The sequence below is a fragment of the Dama dama genome, chromosome 29 (assembly GCF_033118175.1).
Source record: "Dama dama isolate Ldn47 chromosome 29, ASM3311817v1, whole genome shotgun sequence".
NCBI classification, from domain to species: domain Eukaryota; kingdom Metazoa; phylum Chordata; class Mammalia; order Artiodactyla; family Cervidae; genus Dama; species Dama dama.
The window spans coordinates 14,961,997-14,987,614 of NC_083709.1; the positions used below are offsets into that span (position 1 = coordinate 14,961,997).

Genomic DNA, 25,618 nt, shown 5'->3' on the forward strand with positions numbered 1-25,618 from the left:
TAGATCATCTCAGACCCTTGAATTGATGGAGGTGGCTTCCCTGGTGTCTCAGTGGTAAAGAATCCACCTGTCAATGCAGGAGACACAAGTTCAATCCCTGGGTTGGAAAGATCCCCTGGAGAAGGGAATAGCAGCCCACTCCAGTATTCTTGCCCGCGAAATCCCACAGACAGAGGAGCCTGGCAGGTACAGTCCATGGAGTCTCAAAGAGTAGGACACAACCTAGCGACTGACCGACAACAACAACAAGAGGGAAGGGAAGGGGAGGAAGAAGAAGGGGAAGAGGGGGGCTTCAGAGTCAAAGCAAGACCATCCCAAGTCCATCAGGGAGCACTTTACTGTGCACCGTGGTATCAACTACCCTGCCAGAGTAGATGACGTAGCAAGCAACATCTGACATATGCAGACACATTCCTTTGTTTATGTCAGAAGAATGTATCAGTTGAGAAAAAGCGTGAACAAGACCAAAAGGACTAGTTTGATATCAGAAAACAAAGTTGTCAAGAAAGCATCCAGCATGGTGACGAATGGGAAATCTACCCCCACCCACAAAGTGACCCTTCTCCCGGATGACTGTCCACCTGTGGACTCTCATGAAGACGCCCTGCAGGTATCAGCAGTGACGCCACCGCCTTGGCCACAACAGCAACCAGCACCTCGGAATCCAGGTGCACCATTTGGAACTGTCCTCAAGTTCAGGGACACAGTGGCCTATCATGGGCTTCCCCCTCCCCAAGAGCAGATGATAATGAATTCTTCCCAAAAGGCGGTCTTCATAAATGGCTAGGATTTCTATGCAGAAGCACTGCCTCTCAAATCAGTTCAGTTCAGTTCAGTTCATGTCCGACTCTTTGCGACCCCATGAATCGCAGCACGCCAGGCCTCCCTGTCCATTACCAACTCCCGGAGTTTACTCAAACTCATGCCCATCAAGTCAGTGATGCCATCCAGCCATTTCATCCTCTGTCATCCCCTTTTCCTCTGGCCCCCAATCCCTCCCACCATCAGGGTCTTTTCCAGTGAGTCAACTCTTCGCATGAGGTGGCCAAAGTACTGGAGTTTCAGTTTCAGCATCAGTCCTTCCAATGAACACCCAGGACTTATCTCCTTCAGGATGGACTGGTTGGATCTCCTTGCAGTCCAAGGGACTCTCAAGAGTCTTCTCCAACACCATAATTTAAAAGCATCAATTTTCCAGTGCTCAGCTTTCTTCACAGTCCAACTCTCGCATCCATACATGACCACTGGAAAAAATATAGCCTTGACTAGACGGACCTTTGTTGGCAAAGTAATGTCTCTGCTTTTTAATATGCTATCTACATTGGTCGTAACTTTCCTTCTAAGGAGTAAGCGTCTTTTAATTTCATGGCTGCAGTCACCATCTGCAGTGATTTTGGAGCCCCAAAAAATAAAGTCTGACACTGTTTCCACAGTCTCCCTATTTCCCATGAGATGATGGGACCAGATGCCATGATCTTAGTTTTCTGAATGTTAAGCTTTAAGCCAACCTTTCCACTCTCCTCTTTCACTTTCATCAAGAGGCTTTTTAGTTCCTCTTCACTTTCTGCCATAAGGGTGGTGTCATCTGCACATCTGAGGTTATTGATATTTCTCCCAGAAATCTTAATTCCAGCTTGTGCTTCTTCCAGCCCAGAGTTTCTCATGATGTACTCTGCATCTAAGTTAAATAAGCAGGGTGACAATATACAGCCTTGACATTCTCCTTTTCCTATTTGGAACCAGTCTGTTGTTCCATGTCCAGTTCTAACTGTTGCTTCCTGACCTGCATACAGGTTTCTCAAGAGGCAGGTCAGGTGGTCTGGTATTCCCATCTCTTTCAGAATTTTCCACAGTTTATTGTGATCCACACAGTCGATGGCTTCGGCATAGTCAATAAAGCAGAAATAGATGTTTTCTGGAACTCTCTTGCTTTTTTAATGATCCAGTGGATATTGGCAATTTGATCTCTGATTCCTCTGCCTTTTCTAAAACCAGTTTGACCATCTGGAAATTCTCGGTTCACATATTGCTGAAGCCTGGCTTGGAGAATTTTGAGCATTACCTTACTAGCATGTGAGATGAGTGCAATTGTGCACTAGTTTGAGCATTCTTTGGGATTGCCTTTCTTAGGGATTGGAATGAAAACTGAACTTTTCCAGTCCTGTGGCCACTGCTGAGTTTTCCAAATTTGCTGGCATATTGAGTGCAGCACTTTCTCAGCATCATCTTTCAGGATTTGAAAGAGCTCAACTGGAATTCCATCACCTCCACTAGCTTTGTTTGTAGTGATGCTTTCTAAGACCCACTTGACTTCACATTCCAGGATGTCTGGCTCTAGGTGAGTGATCACACCACTGTGATTATCTGGGTTGTGAAGATCTTTTTTGTACAGTTCTTCTGTGTATTCTTGCCACCTCTTCTTATATCTTCTGCTTCTGTTAGGTCCATACCATTTCTGTCCTTTATTGAGCCCATTTTTGCATGAAATGTTCCCTTGGTATCTCTAATTTTCTTGAAGAGATCTCTAGTCTTTCCCATTCTGTTGTTTTCCTCCATTTCTTTGCATTGATCACTGAGGAAGGCTTTCTTATCTCTCCTGGCTATTCTTTGGAACTCTGCATTCAAATGAGAATATCTTTCCTTTTTTCCTTTGCTTTTTGCTTCTCTTCATTTCACAGCTATTTGTAAGGCCTCCTCAGACAACCATTTTGCCTTTTTGCATTTCTTTTCCATGGGGATGGTCTTGATCCCTGTCTCCTGTACAATGTCACAAACCTCCATCCATAGTTCATCGGGCTCTCTGTCTATCAGATCTAGTCCCTTAAATCTATTTCTCACTTCCACTGTATAGTCATAAGGGATTTGATTTAGGTCATACCTGAATGGTCTAGTGGTTTTCCCTACTTTCTTCAGTTTAAGTCTGAATTTGGCAATAAGGAGTTCATGATCTGAGCCACAGTCAGCTCCCGGTCTTGTTTTTGCTGACTGTATAGAGCTTCTCCACCTTTGGCTGCAAAGAATATAATCAATCTGATTTCGGTGTTGACCATCTGGTGATGTCCATCTATAGAGTCTTCTCTTGTGTTGTTGGGAGAGCATGTTTGCTGTGTCCAGTGTGTTCTCTTTGCAAAACTCTATTAGCCTTAACCCTGCTTCATTCCGTACTCCAAGGCCAAATTTGCCTGTTACTCCAGGTGTTTCTTGACTTCCTACTTTTGCATTCCAGTCCCCTATAATGAAAAGGACATCTTTTTTGGGTGTTAGTTCTAAACGGTCTTGTAGGTCTTCATAGAACCGTTCAACTTCAGGTTCTTCAGTGTTACTAGTTGGGGCATAGGCTTGGATTACTGTGATATTGAATGGTTTGCCTTGGAAACGAACAGAGATCATTCTGTCGTTTTTGAGATTGCATCCAAGTACTGCATTTTGGACTCTTTTCTTGACCATGATGGCTACTCCATTTCTTCTAAGGGATTCCTGCCCACAGTAGTAGATATAATGGTCATCTGAGTTAAATTCGCCCATTCCAGTCCATTTTAGTTCGCTGATTCCTAGAATGTCAACGTTCACTCTTGCCATCTCCTGTTTGACCACTTCCAATTTGCCTTGATTCATGGACCTAACACTCCAGGTCCCTATGCAATATTGCTCTTTACAGCATCAGACCTTGCTTCTATCACCAGTCCCATCCACAACTGGGTATTGTTTTTGCTTTGGCTCCATCCCTTCATTCTTTCTGGAGTTATTTCTCCACTGATCTCCAGCAGCATATTGGGCACCTACCGACCTGGGGAGTTCCTCTTTCAGTGTCCTATCATTTTGCCTTCTCATACTGTTCATGGGGTTCTCAAGGCAAGAATACTGAAGTGGTCGCCATTCCCTTCTCCAGTGGACCACATTCTGTCAGACCTCTCCACCATGACCCGTCTGTCTTGGCTGGCCCCACACCGCATGGCTTAGTTACATTGAGTTAGACAAGGCTGTGGTCCTGTGATCAGATTGGCTAGTTTTCTGTGATTATGGTTTCAGTGTGTCTGCCCTCTGATGCCCTCTCGCAACACCTACGGTCTTACTTGGGTTTCTCTTACCTTGGACGTCGGGTATCTCTTCACTGCTGCTCCAGCAAAGCGCAGCCGCTGCTCCTTACCTTGGACGAGGGGTATCTTCTCAGGGCTGCCCGTCCCGACCTTGAACGTGGGGTAGCTCCTCTGGGGCGGGGCCCCTGACCTCCGGGGTGGGGTAGTTCCTGTCGGCCGCCGCCCTGACCTCGGGCGTGTGGAAGCTCTTCTCCGCCACCGCCCCTGACCTCAGATGTGGGCAAGCTCCTCTCGGCCGCCGCTCCTGCGCTGTCGCAGCCTGGCGCTCTCGGTCGCTACCCCTGACCTCAGGTGAGGGGTAGCTCCTCACTGCCGCGCTTTTGCGTGGTCCGTGGCAGCCGGCGCGCCAATTCTTCTTTCCAGTATAACCAAAAGAGCAATAAGGCTAACCGGCACTCTTGGCAAAAACTAAAGACGGTACACCTGCTGTTATTATGTATGTCTCTCCCTTCCCAGACATATTTCAAAATATAATATTTCCTATTTAGACGGAACTTTTAAACTTTATTTGTTTTTTTATAATTTTATTCACTGGCTGTCCTGGGTCTTCGTTGCTTCTCGGGCTTTTCTCTAGCTCCGGCGGGCGGGAGCTCCTCTCTAGCTGCAGTGCACGGGCTTCCCGACGCGGTGGCTTCTGTTGCAGAGCATGGGCGCTGGGCCGTGCAGGCTTCATCACTGCGGCTCCCAGGTTCTAGAGCACAGGGACCGTGGTCGTGGGCTTAGCAGCTACGAGGCATGGGGGATCTTCCCAGACCAGGGATTGAAACTGTGTCTTCTGCATTGGGAGGTGAGGTCTTTACCACTGAGCCACCAGGGAAGCCCTCGGAATTTATTTTACACTAAGGTAAAACTGATATAACATTATGTAAGCTTCACGTGTACAACATTATATTTCTATTTTTGTATTCACTGCAGTCTCAGCACCAAAACTTCAGTTTTCTCCAGTCACCATAGTTGGTCCTCCTTAGTCATCTTGGCCATTCCCCTCTGTGACCACTGCTCTGTTCTCTGAGTCTACATCCTTGTTTTGGTTTAGTTTAGTGTGTTCATTTATTCCAGGTCTTTTCGTGTGTTGGCTTTTATATTCCACACCTAAGTGGAATCATGTGGTATTTGTCTTTCTCCATCTGACTTATTTCACTTAGTATAACACCCTTAAGGTCCACCCAGGATACAAATGGCAAGATTTTGTCTTTTTTATGGCTGAGTAATATTCTATTGTGTATATGTACTGCATGTTTTATTTCTTCATTTGTTGATGGGCATTTAGGTTGTGCCATATCTGGGCTATTGTAAATAATGCTTCATTGAACATGGGGGGCATATATTTTTTCAAACTAGTATTTTCATATTCTTCAGATAAATACTCAGAAGTGAGATAGGTGGATCCTAGAGTAGTTCAATTTTTAATTTTTTGAGGAATCTCTACATTGAATTTTTTATTCCAAGCATCTTTCATAAATAATATTTCATCATTTTTCCTGATAACCTTCCTAAAAATCAATCATAACTTTATTACATGACAATAATGATTCAATAAATCATTAAGATTTGATGAGTCCGTAGCATGCTATGAAGATAAATGTCATCTCCAGTGACAAATAAGGCTCAGGCTGCAGAAATTCTTCAATAAATATTTATCATGTGCCTACCAAGTGCCAGGCAGAAAAGCATACAGATTGCCCCATATCCTAAACCAAGAGCATTGGACCTTTTAATTAAATCAAGCCTCCACTTTGTAATAGAATGTCACCTCACCCAAGGACACTTCCTACCGGAAATAAGTTTCTGCCAGCACAGCATTGTACTAGCCCTTCAGTGATGCTTCTTTTTTGAGCATTTATTTTGCATATGAGGAAAATGAGAAAAAGTAAAACTATTCCATCTGCCAAGGACCAAGGAAGAGGCGATGGGAAAATGTGAAACACAAGTATATTCCCTACGACTTGACCCTCACTCGCTCCCTAATTCCAACTCTAGTAGTGTCAGAATTTTTATGTATCCATGTTTTTATCTATTCTTTTAACAAAAACCAAAAAAAAAGAAAAATGGCAGAATCACACTTTGCCTTGAAAATATATAAACAATATGGAGGTAAACCATAGAATTTTCTTACCAAACACAGACACCAGAAAAGAAAGAGAGGGACTTCCCTGGTGGTCCAGTAGCGAAGGCTCTGTGCTCCCAATGCAGGTGGGATGGGTTCAATCCCCGGTCAGGGAACTAGGTCCCAAATACCACAGCTAAGTTCCAATGCTGCAACTAAGACCCACTGCAGCCAAATAAATAAATATTTTTTAAAAGAGAGAGAGATAGAAATAGCAAATTGTTGATGGGTATAGTCTCTTGCCATTTGGAAGTTTCATGAACAAAATATGCAAGGTGAAGACAATATTACTTAAAAACTCAGCCGTTTCCCACCAAACTGTTCAAAACTAACCTTTTCTGGTCTTGTTTATTTTCTCTACATATTTTCCCCCAAAACTCCCACAAATGCAATCTTCTTCCCAACATTATTTTGCTCCATTTAATCATTCCAGATATTTCTCAGCTCTTTCTCCTCAAGTTCTCACTCAGCTGACGTGTGGATCAATTCTCTGCTATTTTCATGGATGTAAAACACAAGCTGTAGTTAAGACAAGCAATCTCCAGGCTTTAGAGACAATATTCAGGATTTCTTGGTCTGTCTAGTGAGTGAGACCCAACATTTCACATCAGTTTTTTGTTCATCCTATTGGAAGATTTTTTAGAGACAGGTGGTTCAGTGGTTAAGAATTAGCCTGTCAGTGCAGAAGACACAGGAGACCTGAGTTCAATCCCTGGGTCAGGAAGATCTCCTGGAGGAGGGCATGACAACCCACTCCAGTATTCTTGCCTGAGAAATCCCATGCCAGAGGAGCCTGGCAGACTGAAATCCATGGGTTGCAAAGAGTCTGACATGGCTCAGTGACTGAGTGTGCATGCATAATCTTTAAGTAGGGATCCTGAATATTTACATGATAATTGGCCATCAGGATTAATCATTTTTTACCTTGTCATTTTTAATAAGATTAAGGTGGGGATTATTTTTAGTTTCCAATGCAAACTTACCCAGTCTGCTTTGGTTTCTCTTTTTTCTACCTAGAGCACCTTGGCATCCTTTTGTTAGTTAGCATTCATATACATTTCTTTTTTCAAAGCACTTGAGAAACAAATGGTGAGCCCTGTCTGTGGGCTGGGGAATTTATAATTGCATTTTCATCATTATCCCCATTAGAACTAAACATTTTCCTGCATTCACAACTCCACTGTAGCTTCAGAAAGGAGAAAGCTTGCCTAGACAAATAGGTCCCTGCTGCTAGAAAATTAAGCTGCTGAAACTTAAGCACATTAAAATATTTCAGCATACCACAATCTGCATAACCAAAAAAAAAAGCAACTCTCGAAAGAGAGAGCAGCACTGGTCTTCTGCCTTTGGGGACCTCAGGTGGACAATAAAGCCATAGGAGCACCCGGCTGGGAGGGATTCATTGGGAGAAATTAACTTCTTACCCTGAGATGTGTAAATGCAAAGTGACTCTCTGCTGGAGGTCTCTGCTGTGCCCTTTCCATTCCAATCTCCCTTGTTTCCAATAATGTATTAGTTCATGGCAAGAACCTCATCTCTGACTGAAATTCCAGCCAAACATATCTCTTTTTATTTTCAAAGATTCTTTTTTTAATGTGGGCCATTTTTTTAAGTCCAATGAATTAATTTGTCAACACTGCCTCCGCCCCATGATTGTGGTTTTTTGGCCACAAGGCACATGGGACCTCAGTCCCCTGACCAGGGATCAAACCTGCACCCGCTGCATTGGAGGGCCGTTTCCCAACCACCGGCCCACCAGGGAAGTCTCACGTCTACTTTGTGATGTCATCTGAGGTGGAGAAAACAATTCCACTTGCTAGTCTGTAAACTGAGAAATGGTCACAAACCAATGGGCAGCTTTGTGGTGTCTGAAGGCCCTTGGTGTTCTAATTTTGAAAACAGTTTATAAAAATAAGATTTCACAGGTTGCCTAAACTTTGAACAGATATAGTTTTCAACCTAAGAACACTGTGTGAGCTATTAAAAAGTAAAAGGATTTTTTTTTTTTTTGCCTTTTTTAAAGTATGGAAAATAAAACAGGGTCTTCTAATAGCAGATGGAACAATGGCTTAGCACCATTTACTTCAACCACAGTTTGTTGGAATGCTTGCTGTGGGCGAACAAGACACCTGATACTCTCCTTGACTGATGGTTAGAAAATGCTGGTTGTGATTTATACATATGTATCCGTGTGTGTGCATTAATAATCATCATCCACAAATGAGATCACACTGCCCTTTGTACTCACTTTGGGACAGAGTGAGACACCATTTGCTTGATTGCCAGATGAATGCCCTTCCAACCATTTTCAGGTGTCTCTAGAAATCCCCAAAGGCTTCCTCTGCATGTTCACATACATGTACATCAGAAGTGGTCCACTCTGCCTCACTCCAGATTTGCCCTTAGCCTTGCACCCCCACCTACCTCTGTCCCCTGCCTGTGAAGTCACAGGGGAAGTCACACTACCACCATCATTCACAGTAAGAGCATCAACTTCCAGCTAGTGGTGCTGTATCTAGAGAAACCAGCGCTTTGGTGCTGTTTGGATGCTGGAGAGACCTGGATAGCATGGCCATCATCTGGTTGTGGGTCATCCACAGTGTGCTTCCTCACTGGAACACAGAAATATCTGTTTCTTTTGGATTCCCTTCAACAATTTCCACACCAAGTCATGAAAAATAACTCCATCGAACATGAGTGTACCTATGACTGATTCTTGTTGATATATGACAGAAAACCACAAAATTCTGTAAAGCAATTATCTTTCAATTAAAAAATAATAACTCCATTGTATTCCGACCCTCAATCTCAGCCTAATATGGTCTTAAGGGATGAAAAAAATAAAACAAAAGAGAAAGCATACTTGTTTGTCTTATCACCCTATTTGTTGCTTCCAAGCATCCTCAGTCACTCAATCGTGTTTGACTCTTCTGTGACTCCAGGCGCTGTAGCCCACCAGGCTCCTCTGTCCATGGGATTCTCCAGCCAAGAATACTGGAGTGGATTGCCACTTCCCACTCCAAGGCATCTTCCCGACCCGGGGACTGAACCCGCATCTCTTGCGTTTCCTGCATGGGCAGGTGGATTCTTTACCCCTGAGCACCTGGGAAGATTCTGCAGCTAGGTCATGAAAGGCACTTATTTTAGTTCTCACCTTGATCTCTTGGATGGGTGGTTTGGGGGAAATCTGGCTGCCATGTCAAGACAGGAAACTCAAGCAGCCCTGTAGAGAGGCCCTCATAGAGGAGACCAAGTCCTCTGGCCAGTGCGTGCTGTGCATGCTAAGTCAGCTTCAGTCAGGTTCGGCTCTGTAAACCATCGACTGTAACCCACCAGGCACCTCTGTCCATGGAATTTTCCAGGCAAGCATACACTGGAGTGGGTTGCCATGTCCTTCTCCAGGGGATTTTCTAAACCCAGGGATCAAACCCACATCCCTTATGTCTCCTGCATTGGCAGACAAGTTCTTTACCACTAGCATCACATGGGAAATGACAACAAAAGATTTATAAAATGACATAAACTCAGTTGATAAAGTAGTGGCAGGTTTTGAGAAGACTGACTCCAATTTTGAAGTTCTGCTGTGAAGTTTTACCAATGCTATCCAACAGCACTGCATGCCACAGAGAAATCATTTCTGAAAGGAAAGTCAATCAACCTGGCAAACTTCACTGTTGTCTTAGCCTAAGAAATTGCCACAGCCACTCTTAACCCTCAGAAACCACCATCCTGACCAGTCAGCAGCCACCAGCATTGAGGCAAGACCTTCCTCCAGCAAAAAGTTTATGACTTTCTGAAGTCTCAGAAAATGGTTGGTAATTTTTAGCAATAAAATATTTTTACTTAAGGTATGTATTATACAGTTAATAAACTATAGCATACTTTAAATAATACACTATAGTATAATATAAACATAACTTTTATATGCATCGGGAAACCAAAAATTCATGTGACTCATTTCATTGTGATAATTGCTTTACTGTGGTGATCTGGAACCAAACCTGCAATATTTCAGAAGTATGCCTGTTAAATTCTTCCAATCAAGACCATGGAATATTTGTCCATTTATTTGTGTCGTCTTCATTTCCTTTTGTTAATATCTTACAGTTTTCAAAATACACGCCTTTCATCTTCTTGGTTTAATTTATTCCTAGGTGTTGTATTCTTTTGTTGCAATCATAAATGAGATTCTATTTAAATTTCTCTTTCTGATAGGTCATTATTGATTCTGTATCCTACAACTTTACTGAATTTTTTAATTAGTTCTAACAGTTTTTTATTGAGTCTTTAGGGTTTATATTGGTGCAAAAGTAGTAGTAATTGTGGTTGGTGCAAACATAACTGAGGTTCAAAAGTAATTGTGGTTGACTTTTGCACTAACTTAAATTACTTTTGCATGGATCTAATGTTATAAGTGGATGTTAAATTTATCAAATGCTTTTTCTGCATCTATTGAGATGATCATAAGATTTTTATTCTTTATTTTGCTGTGTGGTATATCAAACTGACTGATCTGCAAATGCTGAATCATCCCTGCATTCCTACAATAGATCCCATTTGATCACGGTATATGATCCTTTTAATGTATTGCTGAATTTGGTTTGCTGATATTCTGTTGAGGAATTTTGCATCTATATTCATCAGGGATATTGGCTTGTAATTTTCTTTTCCTGTGGCTTCCTTGTCTGGTTTTGGTATCAGGGTAATGCTGGCCTTGTAAAAATGAGTTTTGAGGAGTTCCCTTCTCTTCTATTTTGGGGTAAATTTCAGAATAATCGGTACCAATTATTTTTTGAATATTTGGTGGAATTCACCAGTGAAGCCACTGGCCCTGGCTGTTGGAATGTTTTGCTTGTTGGAATGTTTTCGATTACTGATTCAATCTCCTTATTAGTAATCAGTCTTCATATTTTCTATTTCATCTTGATTCAGTCTTTGTAGGTTCTACATTTCTAGAAACTTATCTTTTTATTCTAGGTTATCCAACTTGTTGGTATATAATTATTCATATAAGGGACAGGGAAGCCTGGTGAGCTGCAGTCCATGGGGTCAGAAAGAGTCAGACACGATTTAGCAACTGAACAACAACAATAATTATTCATAGTAGTCTATTCTGATCTTTTGTATTTCTTTGTTATCCATTAGTACATAAATGGGTCAACAAATTTTGGTCTAGCCGTACATGCTCTATGAAATATAATAAAAAGCAGTACATGCAAATATGTGGGTAAACCTCAAAATAATTACACATAGTCAGAGAAGCCAGACAAAAAGAGCACATATTTTATAATTATATTTAAAAGTTTAGAAAATGCAAACTAAATTATGGTGACAAAATGTAGATCAGTGGACAACACCGTAATGTAAGCTGTGGACTTTGCATGATCACCGGGTATCACTGTAACACACAACCTACTCTGTGGGAGTGTGGAGAGTGGGGAGGCTGTACATGGGCGGGGGGCAGGGGCTAAGCAGGAAATCTTTGTCCCTGCCCCCCAACTTTGCTGTGAACCGAAAACTATTTAAAGATATAAAGGCTTAATTAAAAAAATTTCAAATAGATCAGTGGTTGCCTGGGGATGGTAGAAGCACCTAAGAAAGGAGCTGGGGAGAGAGATTTGAAAGTGACATATGGAAATGATTGAAGGTGATGGGTATGTTCCTTATCTTGCTTGCAATGAAGGTTTCAGTAACACATGTGTCAAAGTGTACCAAACTGTACACTTTAAATATGAGTAGTTGGGATGTCCCTGGAGGTCCAGTGGTTAAGACCCCATGCTTCCTCTGCAGGGGGCATGGATTCAATCCCTGGTCAGGGAACTAGCATCCCTGTCTGGTGTGGCCAAAATAAATAAATAAATTTTAAAAATAATAATAAAGTTAGGGCTTCTCTGGTGGCTCAATGGTAAAGTATTCGCTTGTCAATGCAGGAGACATAGGTTCGATCCCTGGTCCAGGAAGATCCCACATTCCACTGAGCAACTAAGTCCATGTACCACACAACTGCTAAGCCTGTGCTCTAGAGCCCATGAGCCACAACAAGAGAAGCCAGCTCAATGAGAAGCCCATGCACTGCAACCAGAGAGCAGCCACCACTCAACTCAACTAGAGAAAAGTCCGCATAGCAACAAAGACCCAGCACAGCCAATAAATAAAGAAATTATAAAAATTAATAATAATAAAATCTAAAATATGGGTAATTTACTGTCTATCAATTATTCCTCAATAAAACCATTTTCAATTAGGTTTACATGCATTTTTAATAAGGTAGGCAGTTAAACAATTTGGAGAGTTGTTTGTTCTATATCTAAAGGCCACATTAAATGCTATCAGAAACATACAATCCAAAATATTCAGCCGAAAATTACAATAGAGGTATAATTAAATTATGTCAAAACAGTCAGGAGAAGGCAATCACTTGAAAACAGCTCACGCAGGCTTAGGAAAGAAGAAAGAGGAAACTGCCTGTCTGAGAAGTCTCTTTTTGAGGACTGGATTAACCATCCTCTCCTTAGGCTGGAGGCGTCCCACCGACTTCAAAGAAGTCTTTAGATCAGAGGAAAAATAGCGCTGGGCTAAATAACTGTAGTGAGTTGAGGCTCTCGTAAAGAGATCCTCTTCTGAGCTGCAGCCGTGATGACATTTATCACATCATCAGTGATAAGAGGGTTTTGGGGCGGGATGCGGAAGCTACTGAAGTGCTCTTAGGCTTCAAAGGGGAGGAAAAAAATGCCTTTAAATCTAAGCAGAATTTTTAATGTTCTGGGAGAGTGATGCGGTTCCTTGCTGGAGGAGTGACTGTGACAAATAAACTCCTTCTGGGTGAGGCTGGCTTTGCTGGCTGTCCAGAAGTTTCTGGGGAAAAAATAGCGAGTGAAAGAGAAACCTATCACTAAACCCACCATAATGCACTAGATTAATATAGGCACTAGCACAGCCTGTGCATCGGGGGTCCCACCAGTGGGCACACAGGATTGCACCCACCATAAAGAAATAGAAACATGGGAGGTGAGGTGGCCCAGGTAATTCACATGTGTGGGACAGCTTCTCAGCCAGAGAAATAATCAGCCCCCAAACAGTATGTTCAGAAACTGAATAGGGATCGAGTTTTCAGGATGAGGCAGCCATGGGGTCTAAATTGTTGCTGGCAAAAAAACAATAACAATAATAATAATAATAATAATTAGTGGATAGACTTATGGCATTTGGTTCTGAAGCAGCAAGTGTAACAGAAATATCTACTTTCCTCATGCTTCACAATGAAGATGATCAGTCAAAGCTGAAATCTGTTCTTATGAACTGAGATAGCAATGTGATTGAGTGTTCCTGGGAATATATCAATTCCAAGACCTGATGAGCATTAGAATTAAGGAAAGATGTAGTCCTGGAGAGCACACTAAAAACAAGACTTGAATTCTAAAGACCTCTAATACAGGGCTGACTGTGTTAAGTGAGTTAATAAATATTTGAGCAGGGGCCTCCCTGGCTGTCCAGTGGCTAAAACCCCATGTTCCCAATGCAGGGGGCCCAGGTTTGACCCTTGGTCAGGGAACTAGATCCCACATGCCACAACTAAAGGCCCACTGAAAGTGAAAAGTGTTAGTCTCTCAATCTTGTCCAACACCTTGTGATCGCATGGACTCCAAAGGATTCTCCAGGCAAGAATACTGGAGTGGGTTGCCATTTCCTTCTCCAGGGGATCTTCCCAACCCAGGGATCAAACCCGGGTCTCCTGCCTTGCAGGCAGATTCTTTACTATCAGAGCCCCAAAAGACCCAGTGCAAACAAATAAATATTTAAAAAAATAAATGTTTGAGCAACACAGAGAAGGACGGGATGAACAGCACTTTGTGTTGAATTGCGGGGGAGCATGTTGTTACACAAGGAACCACTGGGTGACATAAAAAACCTGGAGGCTCTCAATGTCGTATGCACAGATGGTGCTCCAAATGACAGCTTTTATTTCACATGTCATTCAACAAGGATGAGAAGGAAATGACAACCCACTCCAGTGTTCTGGTCTGGAGAATCCCATGGACAGAGGAGCCTGGCAGACTACAGTCCACGGGGTCACAAAGCATGGGACACGGCTGAGCAACTAGCGCTTTCAGATAAAGGCAGTGCTCATTGGCAGCGAGAGGTCAGGGCGCCACAGGGCTGACTTGAATTAACTTGTTGATTAACTTGAGTCTGAAAAATAAGTAGGTGGAGGTCTCTGTCTCTGGACCTCAGGGTTGGGCTCCACCCCAGCTCCGAGTGTACTGTGGTCAAGGGGGCACTGGGGGAGGGGATCCAACCCACTCAAGGTGGGTCCCAGAGGCTTTCATGGAGTGGGCAGCTGTTCCCTTTTCCAGGGGACCCTCCGAACCCACTGCTGTTATCTGAAGCCACTGACAGAGGGCCAGCAGGACCCCAGCCCGACCCCCATCAGAAAAGCAGTGGGACTGGGAAGCACATTTAGATCACCGCTGTGTGGTAGCAGGCTTCTCTTGCAGAGAACTTGGAGTCTGTCTAGAATGACTTCCACCAAAGCAAAGCATTCACTCTGTTCTGGCAACAGCATCAGGACAGACCAGACTCTGCAGACACCACCACATAATCAACTTAAAAACATTCACAGAGCACACAGTATGTGCAGATTATGAGTATCGGGAGGAGGGCTGCCAACAAAAACACAAAGCGCCTGGTGAAATCTGAATTTTTTTTTTTATTAGCATTTTTTTGTATTAGCAGTTTCTGTGTGTAAAAAGACAAACTGAGATAAATTAAAATGTGTAAGAGTTTATCTGAGGGCTTCCCTGGTGGATCAGGGGTAAAGAACCTCCCTGCCAGTGCAGGAGACACAGGTTTGATACCTGACCCGGGAAGATTCCGCATGCAGAGAAGCAAATAAGCCCATGAGCCGCAACCACTGAACCTGTGCTCCAGAGCCCGGGAGCTGCAACCACTGAACCCCTGTGCGTCCTGCGGCCTGTGCTCCACAAGAGAAGCCACTGCAATGAGAAGCCTGTGCGCCACAACTAGAGAAAAGTGCACGTAGCAACACAGACCCAGCACAGCCCAAAAATTAATGAATAATTTTTCTAAAGAGTTTAGCTGAGCAAAAATCAGTTCCAATCAGGCAGCACCAGATGGAAAGGGGTTAGGAGGGGCCCACCCACAGGAGCTGGGGAAAGACTTTAATGGAGCAGAGAAAGAGCAGAAGCCGAGGAAAGAAACTGACGGGCGGCAGCTGAAAGCCAGTTGGTTGGTTGTGCTGTGCAGGCATTGATGAGGCGTTGATTCTGTAAACTGGAGGCGTTTACAGGCCACATTTCAGTTGGCTCACACAGACCACCGAGGCATCAGAGCCACCTCTGTCCAGTGGCTTCCTCGTTTAATTAAAGACAGGGGCAAGGACCAGAGCAGCTCTCCGGAGCAGAGTTCCATGCAGGAGAATAAAACTGGGGAGGACAGTTAGGGACCTGCTGTGGAATGTCTTTGATGATGGGCAGCCAACCCTTACCCAACCAAAAGTAAGGGGGTGCAAAATTCAAGAGCTGGCTGTGTGACTTCTTGTGGAGGAAGGACCTCTGTTAGACAAAACACCCAGAAAGGACTTGTTGATTCTGGAAAGGGAATAAACAGGATAAACAAAGACAGACAGTGAGAAGTGAGAAAGCTGACATGCTCAGTAGTAAAAGTAGGAAGAAATGCCATATTCTGTCTGCAAAAGAGACACAAGGGGAGTTCTGGAAACAGCCCACGGCAGGAGGACAAAGCACAGGGAGGAAATCTTGTCCAGGACGAAATTCTCTAGAGGAGCCAAAGCATGCGGAGGAAGGGACTTCCCTGGTGGCCCAGTGGCTAAGACTCCACGCTCCCAACGAAGGGGGCCTGGGTTCAACCCCTGGCCAGGGAACTAGATCCCACATGCAACAATTAAGACCAGTTCCATTCAGTTGAGTCGCTCAGTCGTGTCCGACTCTTTGTGACCCCATAAATCGCAGCATGCCAGGCCTCCCTGTCCATCACCAACACCCGGAGTTTACCCAAACTCATATCCATCAAGTCGGTGATGCCATCCAGCCATCTCATCCTCTGTCATCCCCTTCTCCTCCTGCCACCAATCCCTCCCAGCATCAGGGTCTTTTCCAATGAGTCAACTCTCCACATCAGGTGGCCAAAGTATTGGAGATTCAGCTTCAGCATCAGTCCTTCCAATGAATATCCAGGACTTACCTCCTTCAGGATGGACTGGTTGGATCTCCTTGCAGTCCAAGGGACTCTCAAGAGTCTTCTCCAACACCACAGTTCAAAAGCATCAATTCTTCAGCGCTCAGCTTTCTTCACAGTCCAACTCTCACATCCTTACATGATCACTGGAAAAACCATAGCCATGACTAGATGGACCTTTGTTGGCAAAGTAATGTCTCTGCTTTTTAATATGCTATCTAGGTTGGTCATAACTTTCCTTCCAAGGAGTAACCGTCTTTTAATTTCACGGCTGCAATCACCATCTGTAGTGATTTTGGAGCCCAAAAAAATAAAGTCTGACACTGCTTCCACTGTTTCCCCATCTATTTGCCATGAAGTGATTGGACCAGATGCCATGATCTTAGTTTTCTGAATGTTGAGCTTTAAGCCAACCTTTTCACTCTCCTCTTTCACTTTCATCAAGAGGCTTTTTAGTTCCTCTTCACTTTCTGCCATAAGGGTGGTGTCATCTGCATATCTGAAGTTATTGATATTTCTCCCGGCAATCTTGATTCCAGTTTGTGCTTCTTCCAGCCCAGTGTTTCTCATGATGTACTCTGCATATAAGTTAAATAAGCAGGGTGACAATATACAGCCTTGACATACTCCTTTTCCTATTAAGACCAATTCCAGCCAAATAAACAAATATGTATATTTTTTAAAACAACAAAAAGAATATGAAACAACTCCAAGCTTGCATCCTACTACTGACAGCTACGTCTCTGCCTCTCCCGCACATTTGCCAAGTCTAGAACTGTGATCTCGGGGAGGGGCCAAGATGGCGGAGGAACAGGACGGGGAGACCACTTTCTCCCCTACAAATTCATTGAAAGAACAATTGAACGCAGAGCAAACTTCACAAAACAGCTTCTGATCACTAGCTGAGGACATCAGGGGCCCAGAAAAGCAGCCCATTGTCTTCAGGAGGAGGTAGGACAAAATATAAAAGATAAAAAGAGAGACAAAAGAGCTAGGGATGGAGACCCGTCCTGGGAAGGGAGTCTTAATAGAGGAAGTTTCCAAACACCAGGAAACCCTCGCACTGGCGGGTCTGGGGGAAGTTTTCGAATCTCGGAGGGCAACCTAACTGGGAGGAAAAATAAAACCCACAGATTACGTGCCTAAAAGCAACTCCCAGCAGAAAAGTACCAGACACCCGCAGCCGCCACCTGCAAGTGGGGGCAGAACATAGAGGAGCGGGCGGCATTGCTTAGGGTAAGGACCGGGTCTGAGTGCCCTGAGAGCAATCAGAGGGAGCTTTTGTGAGATTCCAGCTTAAACTGTGGGATAGCAAAGGAGAGAGAGGAAGTTAACCAGCCCGAACACACTGCCGGCCATGCTCAGAACAAAGGGTCTGAACAAGTCCAGAGAAGAGCTAGCCGGCTGCGGACCGGCCCAGCCCCCCAAAAACGGCATCCCCTACCGCACTGCAAACAGGCCTCCAGTTTCTAACCAAAGACTTCCTGAGATTCTGGATGGTCGACATCTGCCGGGAGGGTCGCGGCTAAACTCAAGGTGCATGCACCCAACTGGCGCGGGTGGAAACTGAGGCTGGGGCCGCGGAGGGGAGAAGGCGCACCGCACCCGGGGAGAGTGCGCCTGTCAAGCTCCTGGCTGCCTGAGCTGCTCCGGCCGGGGAAGGCACAAAACGCAGGCCCAACCAAGTCCGCGCTTTTGTGGAGGACCCGAAAACTGGAACCGCACGCAACGCAGGGCACGCTCCATATAGAGCAGCTGGGATCCTGAGCAGCGTAGACGGGGAAAACAGTGCCAGCCCCTCCCCGCAGTGCGACAGAACTAGCGAACCTGAGCAAGAGACCACCTCCGCCCGCCTGTGCCAGGGCGGAAATTAGGCACTGAAGAGACTGGCAAACAGAAGCCAAATAAACAAAGGGAACCGCTTCAGAAGGGACGGGGCAACAGATTAAAATCCCTGTAGGTAACACCGACTACACCGGAAGGGGCCTGTAGATATCGAGAACTGTAAGCTGGAATGAGGAGCTATCTGAAACTGAACCAAACCCACACTGCCCGCACCAGCTCCAGAGAAATTCCTAGATATGTTTTTACCCTTTTTTTTTTAATAAAAAATTTTTTTCTTTTCTTTTCTTTTTTATTTTTTCTCTTTTATTTTCTTTTAAAATTCCCTATTACTCCCCCACTCTTCCTTAACTTTCATTTTCATAGATTTTTATGATTTTTTTAATTAGGAGAAAATTTTTTTCTTGTTTTTTTCTTTCTTTTTCTCTTATTTTCTTTTAAAGTCCTCTATCACTCCTCTACTACTCCTTAATTTTCATTTTCATTTCACTGTAACCTTGCAAAAAAAAATAAAAGGAGAGAATCCCTATTTTTAAATCAAACTTCATATATTTCTAAAATTTTTTGTGTTTTTGTTTTTAATATGTATTTTTAAGAGTCTAACCTCTAGATTTTTAATCTTTGTTTTTCAGTATGTGATATAAATTGTGAACATTTAAGAATCCAATATTCAGTTCCCATTTTTATTCAGGAGTGTGTTGATTACTCTCTCCCAATCTTGACTCTCTGTTTTCTACCTCAGAACACCTCTATTTCTTCCTTTCCCCTTCTCTTCCCAATCCAATTCTGTGAATCTTAGTGGGTGTCTGGGCCACGGAGAACACTCTGGGAACAGACAGCTGCGTAGATTTGTCTCTCTCCTCTTGAGTCCCCCTTTTTCTCCTCCTGCTCATCACTATCTCCCTCCTCCCTCTCCTCTTCTTCATGTAACTCTGTGAACCTCTCTGGGTGTCCCTCATGGTGGAGAATCTTTTCACCATTAACCTAGAAGTGTGATTATCAATGCTGTATAGTTGGAGAAGTCTTGAGACCACTGGAAGAATAAAACTGAAATCCAGAGGCAGGAGACTTAAGCCCAAAACCTGAGAACACTAGAACTGCGATCTCTCAGATACCTGTCTGAAAGGTGAGGAAGAGTGTGTGTGTGACCCACAAAGCTCACATGGCCAGGGCAGAGAGCAAGCCTGGGCAGGATGACAGGAAGGAAGGAAGGATCTCAGAACAGGACATCAAAGTGAAGCATGAACATGTGAATTGGCTTACCTGGGAAGCCATGCAAATTTCTAAGACAGGAATGCGTCATTTGGCATTAACACAATTTCACTTACATCTCAAAAACCAGGAATCCCACCTAATACTTTGTTGTTCACTCTGACTCTGCAACCCCATGGACTGCAGCACACCAGGCTTCCCTGTCCTTCACTATCTCCTGGAATTTGCTCAGGCTCATATCCATTGAGTCAGTGATGCCATCTAACCACCTCGACCTCTGTTGCCCCCTTCTCCTCCTGCCCTCAATCTTTCCCAGCATCACTGTGGCCCCACATACATAAGCAACCTTTACATCCAACTCCTGAGAGTTTGGGGAAGAATGATGGCATGCATAGATCACTCAGTGTCCATACTGTCCTCCTTCTTCCTGTTCATAACTTATTTTTAACATATTAGCACCATCACCAAGGCTTATGTAATCTCAGGACAGAAGGGCCCACTCACATTGATTCCCTATTCTCTTCATTACCATCTTGGGCAAGATGTGTTTTGGGATGTCAGTTTCACCATTCTGTCCATGTGTTCCCAATGATGTTAAGTGAGAAATACCGCTCTGCTTCTACTCCATCATCTCCATGTGTTTGAAAGTAGGTGTGTGTATGTGTGTGCATGTGTGTTCGTGCACCCTGTTGTGTCTGACTCGTGGGACTCCATGGACTATAGTCCACCAGGCTCCTCTGTCTACCGGGTTCTCCACAAGCAAGAATACTAACATGGGTTGCCATGCCCTCCCCCAGGGGATCTTCCCTACCCAGGGATCAAACCCCCGTCTCTTGCATCTCCTGCATTGGCAGGTGGATTCTTTACCACTGCGCCACCACCAGGAAGCCTCTAAATATATGTGCTTCTATGCAAATATTCTGATGAGCTCAAACGTATATGTGATTATTCCATTTTCTGCAATGGGTGAACTTACTCCACAATCTATGAAAGGCCAATGAAATGCTTCTTGCAACTGCTTAAAATATTTCTCAGCTGAGGTTCCAATGTTTTCCCCAAAACTAAGTACAAATTCAAAATGACAGTGTAAGGGTCACATGGTGTCTTGTTATTTTCAGAATGATGCCTTCAGAATGACATGATTTCACCCATCACCTGGACTGTTCTAGACTGTCCCTTGTCTACAATAGTTGACACTTCAGAAAGTTTCCTCCTGATGGGAAACTGCACTCAGAACAGAGCGTCTCCAGTGGAGGCTGTCTGACGAGGCATCAGAACATTAGAGAACAGTCAGGATTCATATGTTTGTCTAAATGGTTACATAACACGCATTGCTAGAGAGACACTGGCAATTAGTTTTTGCAATTATTGTGCTGGTTCTCTTTTCCCATCTCCTGAAAAGGTAATCAAAAAGGGCTCAATGATTTGACTTTATCCCTGGAGTATGTCCGTGATCTTCTGGCTTTCTTTGGAGTGTTTGGGAAAGCAGCAAACCTAACCTGCAACCAAGTATTTCCAATTGAAAAGGATGTGATAATGCAAAAGCGACCTGCCTGGTTCCCAGGTCAACGACCCTGCAGTGACCCTGCAGCCTCCCTGACGTTGCTGACCATCTTCCAACCTGCCATCGCCTGCCTCTTTCACTTATTCGTGCTGCTGTTTCTGGCAAACGTTCATCCTGACCCTTACAGCCATTCCCAATTGAACGCATCTGAACTGGTCAATTCCTCTTTGAGTTTTCACAAGAATTCCTATTTCTATTTCAAAAACCCAAAGCAGCAAACATCTATCTACCCTTTAGCAGCAGTGTTTTTTAAACTACTGTTTCTATTTCAGTGCCTTTATCAACAGATATATGCATGAGCTAGGAGTTTACTCATGTTCATTTTATATATGGTCTTTTATTAACTCCACAGTTAGCAAGCTCAGATGAGCACACACATGTACAAGGGCCTTTTAATTTAAAACAAAAACAATACCTACCCCTAACTTCACAGAATTTATAGTCTAAAAGTGTTTATTTACCCATGTCAAACAGATTTCTTAGTGACACATCTTTCATGCAAGCTATCAGAATTTCTAAGCCATGTATCCACTTAATAAAAGGGTTTCCTAGGTGGCTCAGTGGTAAAGAATCCACCTGCAATGCAGGAGATCCTGGTTTGATCACTGGGTCAGGAAGATCCCCTGCAGAAGGGAATGGCTACCCACTCCAGTATTCTTGCCTGGAGAATCCCATGGACAGAAGAGCCTGATGGGCTACCTAGTCCATGGGGCGGCAAAGAGTCAGACACGACTGAGCAACTAACAATGGCTTCTTTCAGGGAGTTAAGTGCCCACATGCTTCGTGAACAAAAAACATAAAACAGAAGTAGTATTGTAACAAATTCAATAAAGACTTTAAAAATGGTGCACATCAAAAAAAAAAAAAAAACTTAAAAAAAAAAAAAAGAAATCAGAGTAGTCTTTACGGCATCATGTCTTCTCTGGCTCTTGTCGACTAACTGAGCCCTACTCATGCCAACCAAGGAGACCAGGGAGGACGAGGTGGCAAGTGTTGGGAATGAGGTCAGATGGCAGAGAGGCCCTCCAGGGAGGCTGGAGGTGAGCATAGTGGGAAAACAAAACAAGGGTACAATTCCACTAGGAATAAGGTACCTGGAGACTCTGTCTTCAAACCCTCTAGGCACCGTGTCAGGTCTCATTCAGGACCATGTAGCAATTTTTATGATAAACAATCTTCCTAAACATTCCTAGTTACTTGAGTCACTTGGGTCTTAGTGGAGTTCCCAGCCTTTCTGCTCATTTTATGTTCTCAGTGCAAATGAGAAGCTGGAAAGGGTCAATATTCACACCAGTTGGGTGTTTAAAATAAGGCAAGTGAAAAGTGAAAGTGTTAGTCACTCAGACTCTGTTGTGAGCCCATGGACTGCAGCCCACCAGGCTCCTCTCTGTCCATGGGATTTCCCAGGCGAGACTACTGAAACCCAGGTGTTACTTAATCCTGCCACCACTCCCATGATGGAGGGACAGATGACTCTATGTCCCTTTTTCAGGGGAGGAATCTGAGACCCAGAGCATAGAAGTTACCTGTTCAACCTCAAAACTGGCAAAAGTGCTGCGCCTCCTCCCGTGAGCCCCCATGCTCCTTCCTCTAAGGGGCCAGTCTCCCCACTTTCTGCCCCCATGGCTCCACCTGCAGAGGCCCTCGGTGCCCCCTTAGCTGACTTCACTGTGCCAAGAATTACTCAGTTCTCCTGGGCTTCCGTGTGTGCAAAGCACCATCAGAACCCAGGGTCTTTGTTTCAGTCCTGCTGGGCTCTCTCACTGTGAGTGGGAGAACAACAGCTGGTTCCTCCTCACTCTTGCCAAGATCCCTGCTTGTTCCCTGAATCAGTTTAAGCAATCAGATGCCTAAGAGCAACATTGTTACCTCCAGCTCCAAGTCCTGTCATTCTGGGTGAGAAACCAAGAATTCATCATTGGGCAATAGCAGCAGGGATGAGAAAGCTGATCAGCTTGTCCACCGGTGTTTCACTGTCTCTGCCCCATTTATTTGAGCTCTCTAATTAGCAGTCAAACCCCATGCCAGAAGCAGAAAGGCATGCAAGGCCTCAGGCTAACCGTCTCACACCTCTGGCAGTGAGGGAAACTCACCACCAGAGCCGCCTGAGGTTGTCTAATTCCTTTTCTTTTTTTTTCCATCTGGAGGGCAAGTGGGCTGCGCCACGGGGACACGAGCCCATCACTGACACTCTTCTGTCCTGTGCAGAACCTGAAGCGGGTGGCAGAGACCTGGATGGACGAGTTCGCCGAGTACATTTACCAGCGGCGCCCGGAGTACCGGCACCTGTCCCCCGGGGACCTCTCGGCGCAGAAGGAGCTGCGCAGACAGCTCAAGTGCAAGGACTTCAAGTGGTTCATGGCAGCCGTGGCCTGGGATGTGCCCAAGTACTACCCTCCGGTGGAGCCCCCGCCCGCAGCCTGGGGGGAGGTGAGGTGCCCGGCTCCCCCGCCCCCAGGGGAAAACAAAGACTGTGTCCCCCGTCCCCAGCGGGGGTGGGATGGGGGCTCAGCAGTCAGTGAAGGTCAGCTGAAGCCATCTCTGAGAAGCGTCTGTTCAGCCTCGCTAGGAGCTGCTGGGGACGGGCAGTGAGTTCACCCCTGGAGCCCCTGGCCACTGTTGACTCTGAAAATTGATTTTTTTTTTTAAGGCACCTGGAAAATATTTTGATTTGAGATTGATGAAACTGCCATAAGCGCTGACAGAGAATGAAAATGTCTCTGGTGCTGCTGTGTACATAAACGTGCTGTGATGTCCACGATAAAATCCCTCCCTCCTCCTCGAACGGCCTGGTTGCTATTTGTCAGAGCAAGGATAAGGTGTCCAGGGGCTTGGCAGCTTTCGTAACCAGGTATGACAGGCAGAATCACAGGGACAGACTTTTCCAGAATACCCAGCACAGAGGCACGTGTGGAACCTCATCGGTTCCTTGGTGGAGGTTTGGTTGCCCAGTCGTGTCCAACTTCTTGCAACCGCCTAGACTGTAGCCCGCCAGGCTCCTCTGTCCATGGGGTTTTCCAGGCAAGAACACTGGAGTGGGTTGTCATTTCCTTCTCCAGGGGATCTTCCTGACCAAGGCATCGAACCAGCCTCTCTTGTATCTCCCAAATTGCCAGGAGGGTTCTTTACCAGCTGAGTCACCAGGGAAGCCCCATTGGCTCCTTAAATCAGGACTAACCTTCCCACTTCCGAGTGCTACTATTTAATTTTATTTCATGATCTAAAATGGAAAGAACTGGAAAGCCTCCGTTGGCAAATTCAAAGCATGTATCTTTGGACATGTAAAGGATTCTTGTGATGGGTTCAGTTCCATTCAGCCCCACTTGTTCCCTTAGGACAGAGCGTGCTAGAGCAGGGATTCAAATGGAATGGTGTGGATTTAGCCTGTGGTCTCATCTGCTCATGGCAGAGGACTGGGCAGGATGTTCTCGCCATTCCAAGGCTCTGGGCTTTCGGAAGCCAGGCGCAGACTGTCTCGCCTCGTGGAGGAGTCTATCCATCGTTGTCCTTGGCTTTGTGGTGTGGGAAGACTGTGTCTTTACCTGCTTAGCATCTGTGACTTAGTGGAGCTCTGAAAGCAGGGGAGGCCTATGTGCAGCAAGGGGGGTGGAGGGGCGAGGGGGAGCGTCCTGGGGTGAGTCCAGTCTCCCCGGGGAGACTCCTTCAGGGAGTTACCCGTGTGCTGCTTGTTTCGCTGAGAGGCCCAAAGAGATGCCGTTCTCTATAGACCTGGGATACCACGGGCAAGAAGGATGGAGCCAAGACCAGCACCACACGCTCCATCTCCTAATGTTTTCCTACATCATGTGGTCCTGACCATGGATGCTTAAGTCAGTGAGTACTTTGGTCTTTAATCCGGAGCATCTTGGGGCTTTCCAGGGGCTCAGATGGTAAAGAATCTGCCTGCAATGCAGGAGACCCAGGTTTGATCCTGGGGTTGGGAAGATTCTTTGGAGAAAGGAATGGCAACCCACTCCAGTATTCTTGCCTAGAGAATTCCATGGACAGAGGAGCCTGGTGGGCTATAGTCCGTGGGGTCACAAAGAGTCAGACATAACTGAGCAACTAACACTTTCACTTTCTTTCCAGTGCATCTTAAACATTTCATTAATGCATCCCTGGGATATTAATAATAGTACGCTGCTAGTATTCTTTTTGTTATCTACCAGGGACTTAATTTACAGCCACAGAAATTTAAGGTAGACTCCAGAGAGAGCAATGTCTAACCCACTGTAAGACGTAAGAATTTGTTCCCCAATAAGTACGTAAGTTTCTTCCCCAAGTTTTTTTGGTTGAGGTTATGTCTGTCATCTTTCTATAATGATCTAAAAATGGTCCTGCCTTAGTGACCAAGAATATCCTCCAAGACCTCCCAGTATCGCTGTTGATTCACAGCTGGGTTAAAATCTCATCCATCTTCTCCCTCTGTGCAGTCATAATTTTTTATTCCTTCCCATTACTACCTAAACCGCAACTGATCACATTTTCCCACATTGCCTGACTAAATAATAACTTGCATTTATAAAGCACCTGTGGGTGGGGGGAAGCATCTTACTTGGAAACAGATTTGAAATTTCCCTG

At 44.8% G+C, this 25,618-nt stretch overlaps 1 protein-coding gene across 1 annotated transcript in view; it reads left to right on the forward strand.

The window, feature by feature from the left end:
- The window catches only part of GALNTL6 (polypeptide N-acetylgalactosaminyltransferase like 6), a 1,397,085-nt gene that overhangs the window by 1,297,204 nt on the left and 74,263 nt on the right, over nt 1–25,618 (forward strand). The window contains exon 9 of the mRNA XM_061132206.1: nt 23,246–23,467. Coding sequence (XP_060988189.1) covers nt 23,246–23,467 — 222 coding nt within the window. The remainder of the gene's footprint in view (nt 1–23,245; nt 23,468–25,618) is intronic.